Raw genomic sequence first — 21,727 nt, 5'->3', positions numbered from 1 at the left:
AACCTAGCGATGCACAAATGTAAGCAGTGACAAACATTTCAATACTGACATCATCTCTACAGCAGGCAGGACACAAGGGCACGGGCGTGTTAAAGAGGTGTCGTAATTATTTATTAGAGAATATATATATATGTATAAAAAACAAATGATCAAGTGATATTTTTTAATTCTGCCATATTTCAAATCCCTTATTTTTGACAACGTACCACAGTACCCTGAGATCTATTTACATTGTAAGATGAAAACAGTGGCATAAATGATTCATAATAATAATATAACAATAACAGAAGACTGAATGTTCACTGAATCTAAGTTGTTTTTTTTTCTGACAGAATAAACTATAACATAACAGCCATCTGCTGCTGGGACAGTGTCTCCATTGATTAGTTATTTGAATTCCTCGTAAGTGGGTCACATTTTGCGCACTAATGGTTACATAACTGGTTGTGTTGTCAAGGTTGCGATCACTGTGTTTTCAAAGCTAGCGTGGGGTTGTATTGATGAGAGATTGCAGTAGCTCCCATACAAATTCATTTCATCATTCCCTCAACCCCATTGTACAGTCTGCTGGGCGGAGTCTACAGGAATGGTCCCGCAAGCTGGAACATAGGGCTGATGTGCAGGAGGTGGTATGACGGGTGAGTGTGTATCGTGTCCTGTCCGGGGCAGGAACAACTTCAGTCTACTTTCTTCGGTTTACGATTCTTCCACGTCACCACCCCGATGAAGACGCCTGAAAAAACAGAGTTATATGATTTCATTTCTAATTCTATAACTACAGATAAACACAGTATACATTAATACGCTCATAGTATTATAATACGCACATGAATTATTCATTCATTCATTATCTGTAAGCGCTTATCCAGTTCAGGGTCGCGGTGGGTCCAGAGCCTACCTGGAATCATTGGGTGCAAGGCGGGAATACATCCTGGAGGGGGCACCAGTCCTTCACAGGGCAACACAGACACACTCACACCTATGGACACTTTTGAGTCACCAATCCACCTACCAACGTGTGTTTTTGGACTGCGGGAGGAAACCCACGCGGACACGGGGAGAACACACCAAACTCCTCACAGACAGTCACCCGGAGCGGGAATCGAACCCACAACCTCCAGGTCCCTGGAGCTGTGTGACTGCGACACTACCTGCTGCACCACCGTGCCGCCTCAGACATGAATTAAGATGCACTAATTGTGGACAGAGATGTCAGTGTTGCACAACTTCCATAATCACAGAAAAACAAGAAACAGCACTGCACTCTTTGAGCTGTGTATCAGTCCAACTTTGTTCTTTGGAACGATGGAGCAACATTCAGTATCTTTTTGAAGTGGCTTTTGCAATCAAGAACTTATCTAATATCTAACACCTGGCCTCACTAATGCTCTCCTGGGTGAATGCCATTAAATCTTAACAGCAATTTTCAACATCTTGTCTAAACTGAATCTGTTACAGCAGCACACACAGAAAAACTCTAGGTTTCAAAAGGAGTAAACTCCAGACGAGTTAAAAAAAATAATAAAAAATGAAAGATATATAATAATTGCACATATGTCTAATAATGTACAATGTCAGTAAAAATACCATATTTTAATCAGAGCACTGCACAATGCAGAATGTTCATTCATTCGTTCAGTTCTCTTTTGTAACCAGTTCATCTTGATCAGGGACATGGTGTGTTCAGAGCCTATTCAGACTCACAGAGCACACGGCTGGGACACACCCGCGACACCAGTCCATCACAGGGCATCAAAAACACACCTTTTGACAGTTTCACACACTCCACCTACCGACATAGGTGATTATGGAAGATCACCCGGACGAAAATCAATCAGGCATGGGGTGAACACAGCAAAGGAATTTCACACATCTCACAATGTTTCGTGTACTCACCAACACAGAGTAAGAGTATTAATGCTGCTAGTCCAGGAAGAATGACGGAGTATTCTCGAGGAAGAAAGTAACTGTGGATCACATGATCACTGTCTACAAATGGCTGCAGAGAGAGAAAAGAGGTTAGTATGGTTAGACATCATGCTGGGTCTGAGTATCAGTAAAACTGTCACTTATTTACTTGGAGATTATTAATAGGGTGATTTATGCACTGAAACAGCCTCTAATTTTACAGAAATAATTTACACTTGATTCTGGAACATTGCTGTGATTATCTGATAGTACTCAGCCACACAACCACTAGTGCAGTCAAGTGGAGATAGTTTTAAATCCCTAAAGTGACTTCAGCTCATTTTTCAGTTGTGTTTCATTCAGCATTTACACTGCTCCAAAGCACAATGCTGGGGGGCTCTAATCCACACTTGGCGGTGACCTTAGGCTCCTGAAGAGACCATAGGATGTTGATTATATTGCTTGGGGACAAATGATTTAAACTGTTTAGGGAGTATTAAATGACGATGCAGAAATATTTGACTTACCAGGACTATAACCCATATGGTGTAGTATGTGAACAATAATAGACTGAAGCCAACGATGCCCAAGCCCACAGCTTGATCTGCTCCGGTTGCCTTTTCAGAAGGAAACACGAGTCAGATATTAAGTTACTTCTGAAAGTAGGAGTGATCAATGTCCCAAAAATACCACATCACAATATTAAGACATTTCACAGTATGTATTATGATACTTAGCCAGAGACACAATGCACTAATTTTGCCACATTTAAAAACCGCAGTGTGCATTGCTGTCATTTCCAGGCTGCTGTTATCATTCCTATAATACAGAACAGCTTTAACAGCCTTCAGCCCCCTTCTGAAGTGATTCATTAATAGAGCAACCATTATACTGACATCTTTTAATAAAAACAATTAATAGGGCCTGGAATCTAAAAAAGCGTGTGAATAACCCAGTAAGACATGGGAAGGAATTAATAAACATTATGGGTAATTTAATAAGGTTTCCACGTATTGTTAGGTCGTTCTTATATTTTAAATCATTTTGAAAGAACGTCGCCGGCAGGGCTCTGTATAATAATCGATAAAATACCGTCACATTTCCCTGAAACGGTTAGTTTAATGTAGAGACTCTCCACTGGTTTGCAAAGCCGTAAACACTGATCAAACAGGTGGCACAGTATCGAAATAAATGCAATAAACCTTAACGGAGACGTTACTTTCCGTATAAATTTTAATTATGCTCTCATCGCTCATCGATTGTTAACTTTTGTCTGAGTTAATCGGGTCTGAGAGCTGAGAGCTACTATTAGCTCTGTGAATTTAACCGCCTCTACAATATTTCAAAGTATTTTTAAATAAAAAATCAGAATCGCTGCCATCAATAAACAAACGGTTATAACCGCTCGCCATTAAACACGAAATACTACTGGTTAAATGAGTATTCAAAACGGTCAGAAACCCTCAACATTTCATCTTACCATAGTGAACGCGTCACACTGAAATATGTTTTTCCGGTGTTACTTCCAATGTAGTTATGGGAAATGTAGTTTATGAGAAAATAGCCGACTACAAACTGTAATATTAATGTTTACCACAAGATGGAGACAGAGGACAGAGCACCACCACAGAGAGCCGTTGACCAAAGGACTGCGACTAATTTTCTGGTTTCATATTTTCAACTATTTTTTATTATCTATAAAAAATATAATATATTATAATATGATATCTATTATATCACTAACACTTATAAGTTATAAAGTTCAAATGTAAAAAAAATTAAGAAAAATAGATTTCATTTTCCCCAACAACCCCATTATTTAAAAGTCGCCTTGTATTAAATGATTAGCTTTATAACAACTAATTTATGTTCATCAAAACGAGAGATTCTTATTTTAAAATAAATAAATAAAATGTACTGCCTAAATCTGGCTTAGAATTAACACTAAATATTTGACTCTATTCAGTATTAGGAACATTTGTAACAGTTTTGTCCATTTGATCGATTCCAATCATCATGAAGCTGCACTTTGTAGTTCTACAGTTACAGAATGTAGTCCGTAGGTTTCTTGTCCTTTTGTCAATGAGCAGGACTTTGGGCAGGTATTATTTGAGTTGAGGATAATTCTCACAATAATAAATCTCTGAATATGGCAAAAAAAATGTTAATAGATGTCTGTATTCTATTTCTTGTGTTAAAGACTGAAAACACTAATTATCAGTGTAGAATATAAGCAATATCTGTCCGTTTTTGAACTAGCACAAAGAAATTTATGCCACTCATTAGCATAGTCCCTATGGCTAAATGTGCTAGGGTGAAATATAAAGACAGAATGTATGGTACTGTAAACAAATGTAATGCTTTTGTAAGAAATTAGTAAAATATAACAGTTTAAACAGCCAGGGTTATATCGTTTAAGTATTACTTTTAAGTGATTTCAGCAAATAAATAGGACTAGTGCACTAAACCATGAGGAAAATGCTTCCTGGATATGAGTGGACTACTTAGAAAATCAATAACGGACACTGAATAGCACACATCTCTGGAGCAGACCCTACATGTGGGTGGTGCCTCATTGTGGAGAATGTTAGACTAACTGCATGAGAGAGTGAGTGAGTGAGTGAGTCTAATTTAATGTATTTAAGCTTCAGAAACATGGACACACAGAGAATAAAGACATACACGATTTGTTCTGAACACCCAACATTTGCTTTATTTCCCCAAAATATTACATTAATACACCTCCAAAGACACGTTTACATTACAGTATATCTAATATTCATATTCGAGTGTAGAAATATAATTCCATCATGAGACAGTATTACACCAAATAAAACTGATTATGAGGTCAAGAAAATTTTGGAAACCATTTTCTGTGTGATCATAAAATAGAAATATTTCATTATTCTGTATCATCAGAAAAATAAACTCATCACTTTTGTGGTAATGTAACATTTTACATAGAAATTTGAAGTCTATGAATATATTGATCATTTGTTTGCTGTGACCGATACAGCGGTCGGAATGGAGTCTCTGTGTCGGACTCAAGTGCATAGCTTTTTGATCTTTTACAAAACGAGAGAGAAAGGAGACACACAGCATTAGTTACGATGGAGTCTTGTCATCTTATTTATTTTAAAAGTTAGTATTTAAGTGCCACAGCGGTGAACAAAAGATACACTTCATGCCCAAAAGGTTTGTAGACACCCCTTATAACGAGTGACTTTAGCTACTTTAAAGGGCACCCACTGTGGAGACAAAAACGGAGATGCTCTGGAGCAGGTGCATGAGTCTAAGGTCAATATGCTCAATACCAAGTGTTGGCTAGAGGCGTTTAAAGCCCCCAACATTGTGCTGGGGAACAGTGGAACTGCGTTCTCTGGAGCGATGACGCTCAGTTACGTACTTGCAAAGATGGTACGATGTTTGTAATCCAAAAATAAGTAAATGACTTCACAGATGCTCTGGTGAATGTCTGAATTTCATCTAATCAGGACAGATCTGCTCCACCATCTAACGTAAGAGTCATTCCATGTGATTGGAGACCGTCGGAACAAATCCATAATTCCTGCTCTTCATGTCGGAAGAATTGGGGATGAGCAAGAATCCACAAACCTTTGGCCTTAGAGTGTATTATTATTGGCTGAGGATTCAAAATTCTGGAGATCACAGTGTAGTAAAATTAATACTTAATCACAAATGCTCTGCACACCATGTTAAAGGAGAAATTCGCAGATGAATGTGTTCTCCTTGTAAAGAATGTAATGAGAGTGTGCAGACCTCACCATGAGTGAATTACAATGACTTTCAATATATTTCTTTTCTTTTTTTTTTTTTTGAGGACAGAGAACAGCACATTACACAAACACTGGATGCACGATGCCATATGCCCTCCTCCTATGTCCCAATACTTCTGCACTCAGTCACCCACAACAGGATTTTAAATCAACTTTTAAAAAAAAATAATAATAATAAAAAAAAAGTCAATCACAGGTTACAGTCCATTACGACTGCAAATGAACACAAAACACAAGAGGCTCATAAATGAAACAGAAGCATCAGTCTGTTGAGCATCAGCCTCTTCTCCAAGGGAGTACGTCGAGACATGCTTCCACAAAGTTGGTTTGACACTAAAGAAAGAAACTGAGAAAGCTGTGGTGGGAACGGTTCGAATAAACCAGCCCGCTGGTTCGGAAAATCCAAAAGCAGTAAGAGAGTCGGCTTAGTATAGAGCTTATATGAGAGGTACAAAGAAAGTAAGAAACCGAGAGATTCCCTTGATATTTGTGTAGTAGCCTCTTTAAAAACTATTCACTCAGCACGTGCCCAGATAAGACCCAGATAAATACAATCTCTGTGGTCAAATATATCCAGTGCTCACCAGAGATACTGGCACCTTCAGGTTCAGCCACTTTCATTCAGTACAAGAGATGAATTGATCCAAGTTAATAATTTGGGGTCATTGCTATTGGTTCATTGATCTTAAACTTTCAGAAAATAAGAACTGAGCTAGTGTTTACAAATTATGGAGATATTTCTTCAAACAGTATTGATGCATCATTATTATGAGCTCCTAAAGAGGAGTTTCCTAAGACGATGGCACAATATCAAACATGAGTTTTATTTATAAAATGCCAAGGACGGCCGATAACTGTTTATATTAAGTACTTCTTGAATCATTTTACCTCGAATATCTCAGGGTGCCAGTATTTCTGACAGACACAGCACAACTAAAGAACCTGAGAAAGTCACCCCTCCATCACAGCAGTGTGGAAGTGTTTTATAGGGCCTTAACCAGGACACAGTGAGTGACCAAACTGCGAAATATTACAATTAAACTCCACAGGATGTCCACTATTTAATGTATAGTGTACAGAACTGTGCAAAAGTCAGAGACCACGTGGATTTCAGTGTTTTCCAACGTCTGCAGGGATACTTTTTTGTTCAGTCTCGGATGCTGGTTGCATTTTCTGCTTTTTAAGATTCAGAGAAACCTGAAGCACACGGAGTCAAGACCAATTTTCTGAGTCACGCTTGGTTTCTTCTTTTGTGGTTATGTCATTGTCTCATTAACAGCTTCTTGACAGCTCCACATACTTTCAGATCCAACACTTTTGAGATGTCTTTTCACATCGGAAGCGTGTGTTCTTGCAAAAAGGAATCTAGCACTTGTCTGGACTGGAAACGGAGTAAATGAAAGGTGGCCTCTGATTTTTACACAGTGTGAAATCCTCCCTTATTGAAGCGTGGAGCCCATATTGCACTTTAATATGTAAAGACATACACAACAGATCTAGACGTGCAAAGAGCACAGAGACTCTTAGTGTAAAATTTCTAGTCTGTTAGTTTCTTTCTCTCAGATCAACTGAGAGATTTTTTCCATGACCAGGATCATGACTAGCTCATTCAAACTGGAAAAATAATCAGCATTCAGACAATGAACATGGTCTCACACACACACACACACACACACACACACACACACACACACGGGGGGGACCTCTTTATTTGAGGACGCACACCAGGTGCTGTCACAGTGTTGAGTCTCGTGACTCTGAGTCACTGTAGTAATCCAACTCCACACACAAAGTGATTTTTTTTTTTTCAGCCACATCCTCCACCATCCGATCCACGATCATGAGTTCACTCCATTATCCAGCACACATGCTCATAATGATGAACAGCAGGACTGGCTAGGGTTCATTCACCAAACTACATCTGCTATTTTGCAAGGCCAGTGCACAGCACTGGAATACAACAAGCTCAAACTATCTCTTGCATTTGCGGCTGAAACCAGCAGCCGGGTTCAGAAATCAACACGTGCAGGAGCAAATTATGCCCTACAGTAAGTTTCAGGGGTAATTTTGACTATTATGAGGGCATTTCTAGCCAGTCCATCTTCTGTGCCTATAGTTTTTGGTGAATGTACGGTTTGGTAACAGGCTGTTCTCACTTCAATAGGCCGTGGTGCAGCAGATACATAAATAAATGTCTTTTTACTTTGCTTTAGTGTCACTGAATGATCCAGTAACAATCTTTTTTATAATATCAGTTGAACTAGTGTTGCATTCTAAATTTGACGCATGATCATCAACTTGGAAATGTGCAAATGGATGGCCACCGAAGTCAAGATTCATTGCCAGAAATGGTAACATTGTGTGTATTTCTGCTTGTGAGCCTAGGGATGACAGTATTGTTGCTTGTCTGTTTTTAAGGGTTTGACGAGTACAGTATTAATGCAAGTCTTAACGTGTAAAAGATCAGATATAACTATAAAAAGTCCATTTCTTTTAATTTAAAAGAAATTACTGGCCTATAGTGAGAGTTTCAGCTGCATTTAGGAGCAACAGTCTATTTTAGGGGGTTTTCTTATACTTTTCAGGGATATTTTTTATCCCAAGCCTTCATTTCAGAGGCTGCCTGCAGCACGAGCCAAAATGAAGGAATATGAAGGAGATGAGAGTGTGTGTTGGACAGATGGACAGAAGATGTGGAGCAGGAGGAGAAAGTCTATGGGCAAATAAAACTCGCATTTGATTCACCAGTCCAGCTGGAGAACTTCCAAGATGATTCACATGTATCACACACCCCCAACACAAACAACACACAAACACACACTCACACACACTCACTTGACTCTGTATGGCCAGCCATACAGCACTGTGTATATTCACCTCTGTGATACATGGGTTAATATGCTCATTCCCAATGCAGGGAAAAGAAAGGCTGTGGCTGAGTAAAAGCAGGATCATTAGAAACATTCATGCAAAGACATTTTAACACATTTTAGTGGTTTGTAGCCCAGGCAGAACACACAACCTGTACTAAAAAGGTTTGGTTGTGCATTATGAAAGTCAAAGGACAAGCAAACAACAGATCTAGAAGGAAAACCACAGGTAGAAACCATTAAATTATATCTGAAAGGCTAAAGAATCTGTACTGCAAATCATAACGGCTATCATTTAAATCACAAATATGGTAGTTTATGAGCCAATAACAGCTTTTCACAGTGTTAGACTACACTTCACACAATACCTCACCTCATCAAGGCATTTCAAGTCTGTTTACTTGCAATAAGGTGTCATCAAAGTGTTAATTTATAGATCGTTTTTGATTATGTGACTTTACAGTATAATAATAGTAATAATAATAATTATAATAATAAACTACCCACCACCATTTGCATAAATATGCTGAAGGATTGAAGGTGTTATTGTAGTGTGTGAATACACAAATCAAAAATCAGTGAAGATAATAAAAAGACAAACACAAGTGAAAAAACAACTTGTCATTAGGACTCTGGACGTCCAGCCCTGTCTTGGTCATCCTCACTTATCTGGACCATCTTCTTTAAAAAGAAGAGAAGAGAAAGCCAGCTGGACAGAGAATGGGTGGGTTCCGACTATCAGCTTAATGACTCTCGATCACTACAGGTTCAAACACACCTGCTGACACCCTGCAGGAAAAAACAAAGCATGAGTGTTATCTTTTTTTTTTGCATTCTGAATAGTGTTTAATGTGAATGTACTTTAATTATTAATCAGCTGAAGCTGCTCTCGACTCACCTGTTGCCCAGCTGGATGCCACCAAGGGCAGTGGTACCATCCCTACTGACAAACAGGCGCAAATTGCTATCTGTGGGAGAGAAAGAAGAAAGTGGAATGAAAAACAGAGATACAGATCACACAGGAACACATTAGTAAAAGCAGCAGTAATTCATGATAGTATCCGGAGGTGGCTAATTTACAAACTTTCTACTAAGGACTTTCACGTGAATGAACACAGGCACAACTTCATAAAGACTCCTCTATTTCCAAAAACATGAGTTATTTCAACACAGCAATTAAAAGTATCAAAACTAGCAATGACTGCCCCTTTGATCTTATTCTGGATAGTGAAAGCCTCCATGAAAATTGACTTCAAGGTGTATTATTGCATGTGGCTTTTCCTAGCTTTATCAGAACGGTCCCTCTAGAAACTGTTGAATGTACAAAGGCATATTTACATCATACCTTGTTCTGGCTCAAAAGCCTTATTAGAGTAGAATTAGCCTTACATGAAGAGGTATTCATTTATGAGAGGGTAAACAATTGCAAATGACTTCTCAAAAGACTCACAGGGCTTGGATTTATTTTACCTCGCCTACTTTACCAACTCAACAAACTAATCTAACTCTCATAAGGCTCAAAATCTCTGGATTTTGAGAATTCGTTTGGGATTTATTAGTGAGGCTACATCATTTCTAATTTTGCTTTTGTGACATCTGTGTCATACACACCTTCATTGTTGCTGGCATCAGCGAAGTTCTGACTCTGAACTATCTTCTCCACAATGTCGTCAGCGTCAATGCGTGTGTCATCAACCCACGTGGGGTGATTCTCAACAGAGTCCTTCTTTCTCCTACAGTAACAGCACACACAGATAAATACACTTACCACTATTAAACTGCAAGACAATAAGTAATAATACTGTGAGAAAGCTGAAAGGAAGAAAACATAAGACAGTTCGGCCATTGTAATAAGAGCAGTCATTCAGATTACCGCCCAGACACATTGAGGTTTTAACTAAAACCGAAACAATATATATTTTTATGCAAATTATAATTTGAGGGAATTTAAATTTCATGATACTCTGAATAATTTACAGTTAATTTCTTTGCTCTCTGGACAAAACGTCCTATTTCTATCTGCAGTGTCAAAAATTCACAATTTACCGATTAATAGAACTAGCTGAAAACTATTCGGAATAATTTGCAATCTCTTACATGTAAATATTTAAAATAAAATGTATTTAAATGTATTCCTTCTGTAAAGCTACATTTTGGAGATATGGGGTTTTGTTCTGACAGCATGATTTACTGCTGTAGTGCTGTTACTTCACCAGCCTCTAAAACCTGTGTCTCTGGTAGCAGCGGTACTTATAATTGTTTTTCTCAGTTTAAAGGTCTCGTCTGTTACCTGGACGGTCTGTTAGGGAGCAGGGCAGGTCGAGGTGGACGTGGAGGTTTCTCCGGTTTCACCAGCTCTTTCTCTGGCTCTGGGAGGCTGTCTGTAGCTGCCGTGGCACCTCCTGAAGTGTTGCTGCTACTGGTGGAGGTGTTGCGCCGGTGATGGCTCAGGTCTGTAAGACTGGATGAGCAGGAGTGCTCTGTGCTGTAGCCTGTGGAGAGGACCAGCGTAACCCAGAGATCACTTATAAGGCACATGCAATGTTTTGCTTACACTCTTAAGAAAAAAGTGTATATATTTAGTGCATAATTATACCATGTTCAATTATAATTACATTTTAAAATACATTGCCCGAGAGACACTTCATTCTGCTAGGATTTAAAAAGGTATGTTTACATTGTTTACAATGTTGTGAACCTTGAAAAAAATTAATGCTACAGTCCATTCTTCTGTCTTCATTTCTAATATTTAACTAATATGATAATAATAATATGGTATGAAGGGTTTAATTATAAGATTTGTTAGAGGAAAACTGTTTTTATAAACTTACTAAATGACTGATAGTAGTACACTGTTGAAAGGGGTTATTTCATGAGTTCTATAGTAAAAGCTGTAGTTAGAGCTCAAAGAAGAACTCAAGTTAAATGGTTCCTTTCTTTGATGAAACTTTTGTATATTATTATTTTAAGGAGCTTTTAAAATATGGTTCGGTATAGAATCAAAAAGGATTCAGAGTCAGAGTATTTTTTCAGTGCCAAATACATTTGGTATGAGTGTACAGTACAGTAGACAGTACAGAAGTATAAGCTATTAAACCTATTATAAATATATTCCCCATAGGGTATAAACAGTCTAATCTAAGGTAAACTCTCATGACCCATGAGAGTCTCAAAATCTAACCTGAGACTTTGCTCTGCTGGCTGGCGTAGCTGGAATTCCTCGAGTGGCCAGTGTGAAACACCTCATCAGGACTGGACAGGTTCTCATCTAGTACTTCTGGCAGACCTATGGGGACACACACACACACACACACACACATATAGTATCAGGCCTGGAGAAGAGTACATACATTTAGCATGTTAACTGATTTATTAGCTGGTATTCTGAGCTGACCTGTGCAGGCTCTGGGTTTGAGTGTCCGGCTGATGCCCGATGAAGCAGTGGGTTTGTCGCCAGTGCCCTCCCCTTTACAGTCCAGCTGTAGTGACGGGTCTTGTCCGGCGAAAGCTGTGGTTTTAGCCGTGCTCAGAGGCCTGAAAAAAGGGAAACACAAACATTCATTTTCAGCATCAAATATAAATTTAGCAGAATTTTTTTTCTGCTATTTCCTTTTCCCAGTAATGTATTTTTAAACAGTTCTACATATTCAGATGGATCATTTTACTGGAAAGACTGAGAGAAACAGTAGCTCAGATGTCAACGGTAGACAAATTAATTTGATCTTACACTTTGGGTAAAATATGGTAAACTAATTTTTAATGTAAAGAAAATAATTGAAAGAATGATCTTTCACACTGCACAGTGTTACATACCACACACCCACTCTACTGAGGACGACTTTTTAATTCCATCTATTACAATTGATTACAACTGCAAGGCAAGAAACAACAAATGTGACAGAAGCAAAGCATTAACTAATTTGGAATAATTAAAGTGCTCATCATGGCCAGCTACCCTTGATGCCACTAGGGAGGATATGAGGCCCCAGAATGTTATTAATGGTCTGTGTTAATCTGCAGTTTATTTCATACAACCCTTGTGTTTTTACTGCAGAATGCCAGCAGATGGCACTATTTGAGCAAGTGTGATGGCAGTTGTGAACCCATGAACACAGTTCAGAATAATCCTGGCTGTACATTTGTTCCAAAAGCCTTACACTCATAAATGAAACCTCATGATAGATTCTGTTCAAGAATCTTTTGAAACCCCCCTAACTCCAGTCCAGGAAAAAGATGACTCACGTTTTAAAGCAAGGATCCCCAGAGAGTAGAGTCATACCAATGGTAACCTTAAGGAAAAGAGAAAATAGAAAGAAGCAAACAAACAGGATATTATTTTCTAAGCAAATTTTCCCACTGCATATTTCTAATTGTATATGTCTTTAAAGATGTAACTACAAATGCATTTTTTTTATATTTTTACCACCAGTTCCACCCTCAAATCAATACCAGCAATTATGCCAAACAAAAATACTATGGACCCAAAAAAGCACTTCCTGTTGTTTGTGCAAAATTCAGCTTATGTAAAAAAACCAGACAGTGAGTCAGGCTAAATAAAAGCGTTCTGAATTAAAATTAACTATGAGTGGGTTGGTCCATCACACAGTTCCAACACAGTCACAGAGTGGATGCAAATGACTGCTGTGATTATGGGGAAGAACAGCATGCATGGATATTTCCACACAAAGAGCTACACTTAGTGCCCAAGCTGGAGTTAAAATAGGCACAGGCGCAAAATAACTAAAAATGCCATTTACTCAAACATCGTCTGGGAGACAAAGCTATGGAACACAAGCCCATGGTTTTTAGCTTTGGGAACCACTCAAGACACATCCATAGCTTGGTGTATTATATATTTACATTAAGGCAGTCCATGACACTGCTTTATTTTTTTTAACTTATAAAAGTCCATCTTCATGTGAGCTATATGTGGTTATGATGTTAGGGTCTTTAATTGCAGGCCTCTTGGTCAAATACAGATTTTAATTGTTGTGAAAGCGATACATCTGCAGACTATGCTGAATAGTGTTTATTAGTGTGGATACATCAGTGAGCAGCAAGCTGGAAACAATCACAAGTGGAAACAATCACAGAAAGGTTAACACAATTGACTGTATTTGATATCTGATGCTCTCTCTGTACTTTGTTTGAAAATCTGAAACTGTATTCACCTTATGAATATTATGGGATATTTTTGTATTAAATGTTAATGAAATTTTCTGTATGACATTGTTTAATATTATCCTAAAGCTTATCTTATTCACCCATACATTTGATATGTGCTTTCTACGTAGAAAAAAAAACATTTTTTGAAGGCAAAAAGCATTTAAGCATTATTATTTCACGCACTTTCAGAATGGAGTTGTCTTGCCGAGTGTTCTTGGTATCGTAGCCTTCCAGAATACAGCAGCGTACAGTGGAGCCTGAACCTGCAAACTCCGCCATGTTGAGGTCAGCAAAGCCCAGCTGTGTGTGAGAGAGAGAGAGAGAGAGAGATCAGAGAAATAAAGAAATGAACACTTTAGATAAGTGGATGGAAAAAGGCTTGTATCCCAAAAGCAATGTAGAAATATTTAATCCTTCCTATGAGAATGCATGAGTTAAAGGTAAACAGCATATGAACTTTCTGAGACACGTGACTAGATTCCAGGGTTTTCCCATGAAAGCACTAAGAGCTTTGTGAAATGTCTCTTCACTAAGCCCAAAAGCAACCACTAACACAGATGGTGCAGTTCATTTCCAAGCAGTGCTATTACACCATCATGTGGACACGTTGCACTTCTGAACTGAGATCAGTCCTGCTACTAAACTTCTTCGAGCAAAGGGGAGGGACTGGTTCTACCCTTTTATCTTACATTACTGAGCAATATTCTCTCATTTAAAAGAAAAGCTCAGTGAAAGTTCACATTTACATATATCCCCCCCCCCCCCCCCCAAATGTTCATAACCCACCAAAGACATTTGATATATTATCTACATAAATATAGAAGGGAAAAAAGATAAAAACATGACATAACATTTACACTTTGTATTATTTAATGCTGCAAACATTTTTAACTCAAATGATATGTGTAGATTCATTTGTCATTTTGGACTGCATATAAAATGACTAGTTTTGTTGTAGAATTCTCAACCCATGGCTCCCACGAGTCTCTACAATGAACCAATTCATAAAACCACCATTAATTACTTCATTTACATCATAAAGATTGAACTGCTGAGAAATATACACAAATATCTGTGGAAATCCTCTTGTAATAGGAATACAGTGTGGCCTCTGATTCCCAGCTGCTGTTGTTCAGATGACTGTGTTGGTTTCTCATTTTGTTCCTGTGCTTACGTGTCTACACTGAAGCAGGCGGAGGCAGAGGAAGGAAAGGGTTAAGCTCTACAAGAGCACAGTTATGTAACCAAAGGCATGTGAAGCTGGCAAGGTCATTCATCTACGAAGAGCCCCTCTCTCTCTTTCTATCTATCTCTCTTTTGAGCACGCTCTTGATAAGAGCCTCCAACAAACGCTCTCACACACTACTGAGTATTTTCAAACGGCAATACTGGTCCCACACTTCTCCTTAAATCGTGCGTACAATTTGACCCCCTGTTCCAAGACTTATCTGTTTAGCATCTCACATCTAGAAGTGTCAAACTACCAGCCTTAAAAAATTTAAAAAAAAAAGATTCAGATTAACCTGCTAACAATAGAGGAGCCACGTCCAGACACATTCAAACATGCACACTAACATCCCACATCTGCGCACATCCAACAAAAGTGCTTCAATTATTCATGGGACTTGTTTTTTTGCAGAGCTGTCACAGAGATACAAAGACAAAGCTCCAAAAAATGATCCCCCGTTTTCTTTGAAGTAGTCTTCACCGTCTCTTCCATGGAACATCCTCTGTTTCTCTAAAATATTCAGCAAGCAGACTTCTTTGTTCTGCAGAGCCCCGGTAATGGGATACAGTCCTGTATGAATGTTCTGGAACTGGGATTTACCAATGAAAAATTTACATAACTTAGAAATTGGAGTGCACCCTCTGCTTTATAAAACAACAGTTCAGCTTAAAGTCAGTGCCATGTATAGTCTACCTGCGAAAACATGCGTGGTGTCTTAAGTTGCCTTTTGTAGTCTTGCACTGGAGCTACAAGGAAAATGTAGCTCACAAGTGATGCAAGCTTAAGTAGATAATGTAAGTAGATAAAAATTTAAATACCTACTTACATAATAGTAAATAGACTTCTGTCTATTTACACATGACACTAGCTAACATTATAAAACTGTAAAAGTAATTAATTAATTGTCTGTAAGCGCTTATCCAGTTCAGGGTCGTGGTGGGTCCGGAGCCTACCCAGAATAACTGGGTGCAAGGCAAGAACACACCCTGGAGGGTGCTGTAAAACTAATTATTTGAGTGAATCCCATTTCATCCCTTGCCTCTACCACTTACCCTTACCCCTCCGTTCTGCCTAGGGCAGGGGTCGGCAACCTTTACTACTCAAAGAGCCATTTGGACCCGTTTCACATAGTAAAGAAAACACTGGCAGCCACAAAATCCTTTTGAAATTTTACATGAAATAACACTGCATATAACAGGGTTATTTTTTTGCCTTTGTGCTATGTATAAACAAACTATACTGTGTTACATTTATGAAATTAATGAATGATTGCAGAAAAATGAAATAAGATTTCTGCATGCAACAAGACATTTTTAACTCCAAAAAAAAGACGCTGTGTTGATGGTTAAGTAAAATACTCAATGTCTATTTGAGTCCTTGTAGTAATGGGAAAAAAACGCCGAACTTAAATTATCCACTGGCAGCAAACAAAAATGCTGTCCTCTCTCTGTGTGCCGTCATTATTTTACTGGCACCGTGCACTCAGCTGTCAAAAAGTTCAAGAAACCACACACCGGTGGGTGTCGCACGTTGGAAGTTGTGACGTGTATTAAGAGCGACAAAATATTTTAAATATTAAAATATTTTAGATGTTACAAGATCGCCATAATTTTCGTAGAATTACATTTTGAAAATGAACAAACTAAAATAAAATACATTTTAATTAAATACTCAGTAATTATTTTCAAAAGCTGAGCCGCTTCAGAGGGATCAAAGCCGCTGGAGCCGCGGGTTGCCGACCCCTGGCCTAGGGGTAGGGTGTCTCAGTTCTTGTTGGGAAAGAGGGGTAGGGTTTAGGGTTAGGGCTATATACCTATTGAAACTGCGATTTTTGGCCGCACAAGTGACCAAGATTTTGGGGAATTTTTTAACTTCAAAAATTGTAACTCAGTTCCAAGGGGCAAAATTACACTTGAAAACAAGCAGTAAGGTTAAAATAAACATAAATAAATAAAAAAATAAAAATGGGATTCACCCTGCATCATAAGTAATTTAAGATGATGTTCCAACTTCTTAATTGAACTGGTTGAGAATCAATTTACCTGTTCAGTTATTTGTGAATACTGCACTTTTTTTATTATAATAACTGCATTATTCCATAGCACAAGTTGGTACATGAGCACAAGTTGCTAAGTAAACACTTTACACCGCAGATAACCGTTATTATGTGACTGTAGGACTACCTCAAACTGCTAGTCGGTTATTTCCTTAGTAGTAAGTTTTTCTGAGGAACAATTAAATCAACAGGATTTAGCTAGAAACAAAAAGAATACAGGAAAATGCTGGAATAAATGCTAAAGCAAAATGACATTCAAGTAAATAATGAAAAAGTTAAGCTGAAAGGTTGATTCTGTGTGATTTGAGAACTCCATATTTTCCATTTGCCCAAATTAAAGCACTTACTTCTTTGCTTTAATTTTGTTGCAATTTATGGTACTTTGCTCTGTGTGATGCCTAAATCAGAGTCATGACATTATTCTTTTATAACATCTATGCCTTAATCCTCAGATCATAGAATTCACAGCTGTTAACATTATTTCAATCACCCTCTTGGTGCCTAAAGTATAGAACCATAAACATGTACTTAACTCACAAATTTAAGCATTGCCTATTGGTCATTGTTAAAACTTGCCTTGGCTGACGAATTACATGGGTACTTTGTGTGATCTTTAACAGCAGAGGAACTGGAGAGAAGCAAGTGTCTCTCTTTCAGTATTAATGAAAAGCTGTGAGAGGTCCCTACACCTGTATCTTGAGAGGAAGGGTTTGATGATGAGAAGCTTTGTAACCGAAAGCAGCTTGGAGATTGCAGAGTAGATTTAGGCACATGGTGTAGTGAGCCACCTGCTGTAACCTCACTGTTAGTGTGTGTGGAGAAACCGGGCATCTGTCCGTCTGCACTCTGTCTGAGTCGCTCTGTTTATAGCCCAAAACACTTGTTTATTTCTGATCCTATATACTTTCTCTTTAAAGCTTCCTCTCTGCCTCCTAGACTTCTGCTTTCAGCAGCCACCAGACAGGATTTGTGAAGTTATGTTAAGAGACGGCAGCAGTTTCCTATCCTCTTTAAGAGATCCACATTCTCCATGTTACGACAGGAAGCTTTGGCCAGGTAAACACTGGAGTGGTAGCAATCCCAAAAGAAAATGGAGGTCAAAGTTTAAGATATTAAGCAGTAAACACTGAATCACTTAGTGATTACATTATTCATAATATTGAGAAAAGAAAAAAATATAAAGTGAATAGGGAACAATTTTGGAAACAGTGGTTATGTCTGAAATTACAAGAAAATCAAAACATTTGTCTGTTTGCTGATGTCAGGGCAACACAATCAGCCGTGCGAAATAGTGAATCTGGTCAAGCATCTGGGAGTTACTCGTATCTCTTGTTGTCCAAAAATTAATTGGGTTGAAACTCTTAAAGTCGACTCATTCTTTGTTTGCAGCAAATCTTTAAGCTTAAAATGTTAATGGTAAATAAATGCAAAATGTTTTTGAAGAAAAAACTGTGGTTCCATAATTGTGGATGTTAAGGTTTTTAAATGTAATGTAATTGTTAATTGTGAAAATTAGTAATAAACAATACAGTGTTCCCTCGTTTATCACGGGTGTTGCGTTCCAGGACCCACCAACGATAAACCAAAATCTGCGAAGTAGGGACGCTATATTTATTTAAGTATTTATACACTATTCTAAGGCTTTATAAACCCTCCCCCACACTTTTACGCTACATAAACCTCTCCCATTCCCTTAACCATTCGTTTCCGAGAGTAAATATGCCCTACTTACTGTAATATTTTATGATTTACAACATTCCTCTATTGTTAGAATTAATATTTTTATTATATTTTTATAAATTTTGGGATTTTTTCATGTAAAAATTCATCAAATATATATATTTTTCACCGATCGAGTTCCGAAGAAAACCCACAAAATTTATTTTTCCCATTAATATTTTATAAAAATGGAAAAGGTGAAGCGCGAAGTGGCGAGGGACAACTGTACCTCAAAAATAGTAAAACCTTAAAAAATATTACTTAAATTAGGTTATTTTTTTATGGACTAAAACTAGCCTAACCTGCTTTAGGTATCAACTACAAATACACTAACAATAATTAAATTACTAAAATAGTTACCTATTTAAGTCAAAAGACTAGAACCAGGCTGTTAGTGAGGCAATGCTGTCAAAAGCTGTCTGTACCTCCTCTGAGATATGTAATGCCAGTCACTGCTTCTTTTAGACTGCTGCCAATACCACTGCATAATGCCATAGGAGCTGATTGTGCTTGAAGGAGAATGATGGCAGCATTGACTAGCACCCTACTGAGTGATGTGTGGGAGAAGAAGGAACATCACACCCAAGCAGAGAGACACTACAGCAACACTACAGAACAGAGCCAGAGCTGGCTAATTTCCTACTGAACGGATAATAGCAAATCATTTCTGAAAAAAAAATATAGAAGTACAGACTCCTATGAATAAATTAAAAGGAGTAAACGCCATAAATTGTGAGGAGTTGGTGTGTTCTCCCCATGTCCGCATGGGTTTCCTCCGGATGCTCCGGTCTCCTCCCACAGTCCAAAAACACACGTTGGTAGGTGGATTGGCGACTCAAAATTGTCCGTAGGTGTGAGTGTGTGAGTAAATGTGTGTGTGTGTGTCTGTGTTGCCCTGTGAAGGACTGGGGCCCCCCTCCAGGGTGTATTCCCGCCTTGCGCCCAATGATTCCAGGTAGGCTCTGGACCCACCGCGACCCTGAACTGGATAAGCGGTTACAGATAATGAATGAATGAATGAATGAATAAACACCATAAAGAAAGTGAGTCATGGTGACGTTTGAAAGGTGTTAGTACTGTGTTTTGTGTATTTTATACAAAGAAGGTGAATAACAACATGATTGAAAAGTGTAAATACCACTGTTTTAAAGACATTGATGCAGATTTGTGTGTTTCTCCGTGGTGTGTGATTTAAACAAGTAGTAAGAATTGTGTTTGAAAAGCCTTACATATTCACATTTTTAAGGTGGAACGGAGAAATAAAACTTGGAAGTACACAGCAAATATAAGCGTTTCTCTAGTAGGTAGATGTTTTAGTGACATGATGTGCATTTGGTCGAGTGTTTAAATGGATAAAATGGGAAATAAGTGTTTCAAAACGAGTTTTGTTCATAAATTCTAGCACTAGCTTTAGCTTCGCATAGCTGTTTAAGGTAGAAATGAGTATTCAATATGCTGGACAACAGTGAAAATAAGACTCAAACATACCCATTTAAGGTGGAACTAAATGCTTGAATACGAAAATTGTGAATCATTGGTTAAATAATACAATAGGTTTAAATGTGTGATTTAAATGGATAAAGTGGAATAACGGTTGCTTCAAAAAGTTTCAAAAGCTATAGCGCTAGCTTCAGCCCTTAAGGTGGAACAGAGAATTCAAGAAGCTGGCGGATAATGCCATTAGGTCTCAAACAGATACCTGTAAGGTTGAACGAAATGTTTGTGCATGAAAATTGTGCATAAGATCTGCCTCCTAGACGACATTTATGGCGGAAGGGAAAATCAATGAGTAACACCAGCCTTGTCTAGTCAAAATATTTAAGGTGAATTTGGACAGTAAAGGCTTGTAAATGCAGGGAAATTGTGGCCGCATGTTCACTTTTTTGCATAGATAGATGTTTTAGTGAAATGATAAACACTTTTCTGTGTAAATATGTTGATTATGGCACATTTTTCTTAGCTATTACGGCCAAAGTTCTTAAACTCGTCTCTTGCTTGTTCGTTCAGTTTTCAGTTTCCTCAAACTGGCAACCTGCTTGAGCTTCACATCTGGGGAAAAGAGGGAGGTGGCAGACAGCTCTCTCCACTGTTTTGAAACTGCATTATAGTTCTGATTTTAAACGCTTGGTGTCAATATTACAGATTGCTTCTTTAATTATGTGTAATATTTTAGCCTAGTGTTTTTTCATTGTGTTAAAGCAGCAGGAATTGGAGAGACTTCACTAGCCCTTATTTATGTCTTTGTCTGCCTTGGTCAGGTGGCCACAGTCCAAAGGTCTGCCCTCTTTCCCCTCGTCCTCTTCTTCTGCACAGTCAGCAGAATGTTCCAGGACACTGCTCTCCTACTGCATCAGCAAATGGGGAGGAAGCAAAAGTACAAGAGAGCATTCACCAAAACAACATAACCCTGTTCCTCACACCAGAGATAATACTGGAAATACTGCATGTAAAGTAAACACAAAAGTGCTACAAAACTAAACAAACAGAGTTACAAATGAGTTTCTGCGGTAATTCAAACAGTGAATCTTACAGGCAAGTTAAACTTCAGCCACGTACAAACAAGTTGTTTTTCCTCAAACATTTTATTCCACCTCAACAGACACTGAGCTTCTGAACGTATACAAACCAGAGAGGAAAGCAGTTCCCCACAATCGTCAACATTCACTTTGAGGCCCACTTTTTGCCATTGTTTGCCAATTTGCTGAAGTGTCACAGCTGACCCTTATAAACCCAGTATAAGATGAGCTTGAGCTTTATGTTTAAACATAAATTTGAGCCAAATTCCATTTTTATGATCATGTAGCATGAAAACACATTTGTTTGAGCTACATGTTAGTGGATACTGAATATATAATATATAATATATACTAATACAGTGTAAAATGGGCTTCAAATTTATTGAGAGTTAGGTTTCACTGTGGATTCACAAACGAAGCCTCACAAACAAAACAACCAATTTTTGTTGTTTAAAGTTTTAAAGAGG

At 38.1% G+C, this 21,727-nt stretch overlaps 2 protein-coding genes across 5 annotated transcripts in view; both read right to left on the bottom strand.

Moving 5' to 3' along the window:
• Positions 1–109: 109 nt before the first annotated feature.
• Positions 110–3,419, bottom strand: dpm2 (dolichyl-phosphate mannosyltransferase subunit 2, regulatory). The gene is made up of 4 exons (XM_066661209.1): positions 3,389–3,419; positions 2,436–2,525; positions 1,897–1,999; positions 110–733 (listed from the first exon to the last, which is right to left on the bottom strand). Exons 1-4 carry the CDS (start codon positions 3,389–3,391, stop codon positions 678–680), a joined length of 252 nt encoding a protein of 83 aa, XP_066517306.1. The 5' UTR covers positions 3,392–3,419; the 3' UTR covers positions 110–677.
• Positions 3,420–4,612: 1,193 nt separating this feature from the next.
• The window catches only part of eeig1b (estrogen-induced osteoclastogenesis regulator 1b), a 53,128-nt gene continuing 36,013 nt past the window's right edge, over positions 4,613–21,727 (bottom strand). For all 4 annotated transcript variants that reach the window (XM_066659079.1, XM_066659081.1, XM_066659076.1 and 1 more), the window contains 8 exons: positions 13,925–14,041; positions 12,818–12,864; positions 11,970–12,109; positions 11,757–11,861; positions 10,866–11,067; positions 10,187–10,308; positions 9,474–9,543; positions 4,613–9,364 (listed from right to left, as the gene is read on the bottom strand). In XM_066659079.1, coding sequence (XP_066515176.1) covers positions 9,319–9,364; positions 9,474–9,543; positions 10,187–10,308; positions 10,866–11,067; positions 11,757–11,861; positions 11,970–12,109; positions 12,818–12,864; positions 13,925–14,041 — 849 coding nt within the window. In that variant the 3' untranslated portion in view covers positions 4,613–9,318. The remainder of the gene's footprint in view (positions 9,365–9,473; positions 9,544–10,186; positions 10,309–10,865; positions 11,068–11,756; positions 11,862–11,969; positions 12,110–12,817; positions 12,865–13,924; positions 14,042–21,727) is intronic.

Source organism: Hoplias malabaricus, chromosome 2 (assembly GCF_029633855.1).
Source record: "Hoplias malabaricus isolate fHopMal1 chromosome 2, fHopMal1.hap1, whole genome shotgun sequence".
NCBI lineage: Eukaryota > Metazoa > Chordata > Actinopteri > Characiformes > Erythrinidae > Hoplias > Hoplias malabaricus.
Note: the sequence above shows the minus strand (reverse complement) of the source record. Positions and strands in the feature narration are given on the sequence as shown.

Excerpts from the sequence above, each read along its gene's own strand:
- dpm2 (XM_066661209.1), bottom strand. Across the intron at positions 2,000-2,435 it reads CCATATGGGTTATAGTCCTG|CCATTTGTAGACAGTGATCA; the intron begins GTAAGTCAAATA and ends CTCTCTCTGCAG. Across the intron at positions 734-1,896 it reads AATACTCTTACTCTGTGTTG|GCGTCTTCATCGGGGTGGTG; the intron begins GTGAGTACACGA and ends CTGTTTTTTCAG.